At 35.4% G+C, this 6000-nt stretch overlaps 1 protein-coding gene across 1 annotated transcript; it reads left to right on the forward strand.

The window, feature by feature from the left end:
- Positions 1-2785: 2785 nt before the first annotated feature.
- On the forward strand, positions 2786-5647 carry LOC120631519 (piggyBac transposable element-derived protein 4-like). Its single transcript, XM_039901139.1, has 2 exons — positions 2786-3426; positions 3694-5647. Exons 1-2 carry the CDS (start codon positions 3102-3104, stop codon positions 5121-5123), a joined length of 1755 nt encoding a protein of 584 aa, XP_039757073.1. The 5' UTR covers positions 2786-3101; the 3' UTR covers positions 5124-5647.
- The last annotated feature ends 353 nt before the right edge of the window (positions 5648-6000 follow it).

Consider the following 6000-nt stretch of genomic DNA (forward strand, 5'->3'; position numbering starts at 1 on the left):
GAATTTTTATAGACAAAATTACGCTTCCTTTAGGTCACATTGTTGCAATTTTCTTAAGAATCTCCAATTTTTTTTTAAATTAATTATATCCTATGCCCCATGTGTCTTCATGATAGTTTACTTTTCGTTTGGCGCAGAAATGGTTTAAATCGGTCCAGTACTCTCAAAGCCTATTACAATATATATATATATATATATATATTATATAAAAAAAAGTGTGTTTGTGTTGTTGTAACCTTTACGCTCGATTGAAGTATAACTTTTATTATTATTTATTGATCAAAGAGTAAAATGTTTCTGGGACTCCGCCATTTCATTCTATATTTACTATTTCATAATTAAATATTTTCAATTGTTAAATAGAATAATTGAGAGTAGAAAATTGAAGGTTAGATCAGCACATGCCCATATAACCATGTCATTGAATATTATAGAATGTCGCAATCGTCAGAAAATTTATTAAAGCAATATTTAGAGATTTTCATAAAACTTTGCAATTAAAAATATTTTTTTAAAACTGTTGAATTTAAAACCGTTTGAATATATTGGAAATAAATTATCCTCATTGATTATGATAGTTACCCCTAGCTGGCGTATAAGTCAAGAAGCGTGGAGTATATGACATATAATTACTTACGACACAATCCAAATTGATATTTTTAAATAGTGGAAAAACGATAACACAGACGTCTGTCGTAAGCGTTAGTTCCATCAGAAAAAAATCCGAGTTACTCCCTAGTCGCGCCTAAAGAAGCTTTACTTCAAAACATTTCCTCTTTATTATAATATCAAAGACTAGCTTCTAGCTAGTTCTCCGCTGTTTCACCCGCGTAGGAAACTAAGGCTGGCCATGCTATGTTATATTGGCCACGCGGATAAAAAAACTTTTCCGTACGTCCAGTAATTTTAAATTATCTTGAAGTTTTGCTACCAAAGAAGGGCAAGGTTTATACGTAAGATTGATTTGATAATAAAATGGCTCTTTTTTGTAAAGATTAATACGGCTTGACGGATTGGTGGACTGCACACACCTTTGAGAACATTATAGAGAACTCTCAGGCATGCAGGTTTCCTCACGATGTTTTCCTTCAACGTTGAATCAAGTGATATTTTAATTGCTAAAAACTTAGAAAAGTTAAAGGTGCGTGTGCGTATTCGAACTCGCCTTCCCGAAAGTGAAGTTGCTGTCCTACTCACTGGCCTATCACCGCTTACCGATTTAAAGTATAACCTAAAATAATTACTATGCTAGTCATACTCGAGTGGAATGGTAGCATGTACGTTGGTTGCATTTCGGCGGTTACAAACAATAACATTCGCAAAAAAAACAGCTCTTGTGACATTAGATAGGCAAATTATATGCACTCGAACATTTTTGGTACCAAGAGTCCATGACCCCAGCTCAGTTAGCATGGGTAGCACACAATTATCTCCCCGGGGAAAGGATAAAAATGTATCTTCTCCCACAGCTTTATCAACTCACAGGTTAAATATCCAAAAGAATATGTAATTTGAAATTGTCAGTTGTCGAAATGGATGGAATTATGGGTGGTGAACTAAAAACCCCTTTTTCCAACTCGACTTGTGTAATGATCACAAGAAGCGAGCGATGACTCAAGAGTTTTCAAAATATTTGCTTACAAAATAACTAGAGTTTGAAAAGGTTAAATACCCAATGAATATGTTTTGTTATAAAACAAAATAACTTTAACGTTGTACAGGGTAACGAACTTTTTATCACTAGTGAATGTTTTATCACAGTTTGTGTATGTACCTACATGCTTTCACTGTGGCTTCGTTGTTTCGTACATTCGTAAAATACCTATTACGGTATTATATACTTACCTAAAACTTTGTAGCAGCTTTACGAATTCAGCAACGAACTAATCCGTTCAATGACCCTTACCAGTCAGCGTTTATACTAGCAGCAGTTTGTTTATAATCACATTATATACGTGACTATAACTACTTCGTTTAGTTAATTAACAAAGCTTAATATTGGCATGATAAGACTAGTGTGTAGGACTTCATTTTAAAGTTAGAGATATATATATTTGAATGGCAGATTATTTCAAGGTTCTAGACATCCGCTAGCAAATGTTTAACAATCATTCATCCCTATAGAGATGAAATGGGGGATGAAATGCTGTATAAAAGTCCTATGTATGTATGTATACATTTTATAATTTGTAGGTTTTTTAATGTATATAAACGAGCCTGCACAGGCAGGTAATAAAAAAAATATATTATATCCTGACAAGGGTATATCCCTAATTAACGCGTCCCTCTGCTAAAGCACGGGAACATAGAATCTGAAAAGTTTATATATAATAACATATTATTTGGATATTATTTCCACTTGTGCGCCAATGCTCTGAGAGTTGATAAAGCTGTGGGAGAAGATATTTTTTTATCCTTTCCCGTAGAAGATAATTGTCTCCTGCCGTGCTGAGGGTAAGTGATGATGCAGCCTAAAGTGGAGCGCGCTTGCTTAGAAGATGCCTAGTCACTCTTGATTTGAAAGAACTCATACTAGGTAATGGGGAATATGATGGCTGGAAGAGCATTCCGAATCTATAAGGTCGAATCCTCACTACCAAGAATTATTTGAAACTTATTTATTATGTTTTTCAAAACAACCCACATTATGAATTTCTTAGAGGTTAGTTTTGAAAAAATTAAAAACGGTTTATTAAGTATCCTTAAGTTTACCATTTAGCCCTTGACTGCAATCTAGCTAGTTGTAAGTGATAGTAGCAGGCTAACCTGTTAACACGTTGGCTGCCATAGAAGAAAAATTTTTTTTTACATAAAAAGTTTTTGATGAAATTTGGCGCGGATTGTTAAGATATGAAAATTTATCTAATTTAAAGTGAAATCGGTTCGATAGTTTTCAAAATATTTTCAAAAAACCTGACGAGGTCACCGGTGACCTGCATGGCGCTGTGAACCGAAAATATGAAAAACCGTTACGAAGGCGCCGGAGTGACCGCAACCCCGGTCACCCGCTCCCCGCAGTCGTACGCCAACACTGGAGGAGCGCGCACGGTTATATTTTCAGTTTTGTTTCGTTTTTTCGTAACGCTGAACGTTTATGAATCATGGATATTGAAACTTTAGATTTGGAAGATTTTAATATTACCCAAGAAGATTTACGTGACATCGATTTACTTGAAGCTAGTATTTTTGAAAAGATAAGACGGGATTGTGATTTGAGCGAAAGTCAAGATACAGATAGCGAAGAGATTATTCATGTTCCGAGAAAGCGCAGACGTATTTTTATTACAAGTGATTCCGAGACAGAATGCGATCCCGTGAAAAAGTTAGTTACAGAAAACATACCTAGTTTGAGTGGAAGTACATCACAAAAATGGGTTGAACCAAAGGGGCACCAACCATCTGTTATCGCCTTTACAGAGCCAACAGGTAATTGTTTTTAACCAACCATTAATTTTTAACCAACTTTAAAAAAACAGAAGTAACAATAAAACCTTTGCCGAGCTGCGCAATTTTTGTATACAAATCAAAACGCTCTAGCCAACGTATTGATATATCGTCTTAGTTGTGAGAGAAACTTGACTGCTAAGAAAGTTGTTCTTTTTTATTAGAATTTATTCATTTGTTAGTAATAATTTTCGGCTAACATCATTGCAGTTAAATGAAATATATACATAATTTTCTATTATTTTAAAGGAATGAAGGAACCATATGCCAGTCAACTGCGGAATGCTGCCCAAGGAGAATATTTCAGCCTGATGGTACCAGATAACATCTTCGAAGAAATCGCAGTTCAGACTAATTTGTATGCAGAACAACGAGAAAGAAGTGTAAAGCCTTCGTCACGTTCACATAAGTGGAAACCAACTACAAAAGATGAGCTTAAACGATTCTTTGGCTTAATATTATACATGGGTCTTGTGAAGTTGCCAAAAATCAGTCTTTATTGGAGTACAGACCGTGTTTACAGGCAAACTTTTCCTCCAACTGTCATGAGCCGAAACAGATTCGAAATATTATTGCAGAATTTGCACTTTACAAATAACGAAACAGCTGATCCTAAAGATAGAATTTGTAAAATACGACCTCTCATCGACAAATTAAACGAGAACTTTGAAAAACACTATGGGCCTAAGGAAGATGTCTGTGTCGATGAAACGCAGGTCCCATTCAGAGGCCGTATAATCTTTAGGCAATATAATAAGAGCAAAAGACACAAGTATGGAATGAAATTATTTAAACTATGTACAATACCAGGCTATACATGCAAATTGCAATTGTATGCAGGTAAAAATAACGAGGTTTTAAATACCTCACCCACAAAAGTTGTGATGTCTTTATGTGACCACATATTAAGTTTGGGACATACAGTTTCAACAGATAATTGGTATACTAGTATAGACCTGGCAAACCAACTTCTTGACAAAGATACTCATTTGGTCGGAACCCTGAGGAAAAATAGGAAAGGTTTGCCTAAAGCAGTGGTAGAGGCTAAATTAAAACCAGGTGAATATATTGCAATGGAAAATGAACGTGGCATATGTGTGCTAAAATGGAAAGACAAACGGGATGTGTTGATGCTATCGACAAAGCACTCAAAAGGGTTCTCAAAGGTTACTAAAAAGGGCAGGACAATTCGAAAACCAAGAATGATAATAGCTTACAATAAAGCAAAAGGAGCGGTCGATATGAGTGACCAGATGACTGCGTATTCGTCGCCATTAAGAAAAACAGTAAAATGGTACAAGAAATTAGGAATTGAAGTTATTTTAAATACAGCTGTTGTAAATGGATGGATTATGTACACTGAAAATAAAAAAGTTAAAGAAAGTATAGTAGAGTACAGAAGGCAGTTAGTGGAGTATCTGGTAGATTCAGGAAAGGATAGTGAAAACCCCGAAAATACTGAAAGACCGAAACGACTGAAGCACCAGTTGGAAAAGCGAGAGGGCAATGTTAGAAACACAAGACGTTTCTGTTCAGTATGCTACAAAAAAAACACTGCAATACTCGGTTATAAAATTGCCAAGAATAAAACAAAGAAAGTTGCGACATACTGCAAAGAATGTCCAAATGAACCATATTTTTGTTTGGCTTGTTTTAATAAGTTTCATCGTTATGGTTAAGCTTTTTAATTCGACATTTTAATGTTATTTTTGATTGATACTTTTGAATATAATAATTGATGCGCTGTGATTTTCATACTAAAGTTGTTTTATTTTTCCTTCAACTAAAATTTCAACCCTTATGATTTGAGCTCATAAGTACGTGTAGAACATTTGAGATTGAAATAGTATTATTCTATTATATTATTCTATCATATAAGCTATCCCTATGCTAAGTTTTACTAAAATTAAGCTTATGGATAAGTGATAAAAGCACAAACAAGTTGTTTTTTACTTATCACAAACTGTCATGTTCATCATTTTAGAAATATTTTCGAAATAAAATTAGGTAGGCAGGAACCACGGCAATGAAGTATTCTACAGCGCCACTCCGGTCACTTCAGTACATAAAATGTATTAGAAACGCATCCTCCGGCGCACAAATTCGTTCCAAAAACAGGTTTACCTTGAGGTCACCGGTGACCGTAATGGCGCGTAGATGTAGGTAGGCGTCCGGTCACCGGTGACCGGGGTGGCAGCTAACGTGTTAAGGAGTGTGGTAATTATACCACCAATTGGTTTCTACGCGACATCGCACCGGTACACTAACAGCTTAGCGGCACGAAACGTCTTTATCAGAACAGGCCAGAGGAAATTCGGAAATTATAATTTTTAACTTGCCCCAGCCGGGAATCGAACCCGGGACCCCCAATTAAAATTAACAGAACTCACCGTTGCGCCAGAGAGGTCGTCAAAAAAGTGTGTTTATGTATCTTTTTTTTTTTTTTTTCTTTGGAATACCCACCACTGGAAAATGTTTGTGTGATGAACATGATTGTTTTTCAGTGTCCCAGACACTGAAAAACAATCATGTTCATCACACAAACACATGTTTATG

The sequence above is a fragment of the Pararge aegeria genome, chromosome 18 (genome assembly GCF_905163445.1).
Source record: "Pararge aegeria chromosome 18, ilParAegt1.1, whole genome shotgun sequence".
Lineage (NCBI taxonomy): Eukaryota > Metazoa > Arthropoda > Insecta > Lepidoptera > Nymphalidae > Pararge > Pararge aegeria.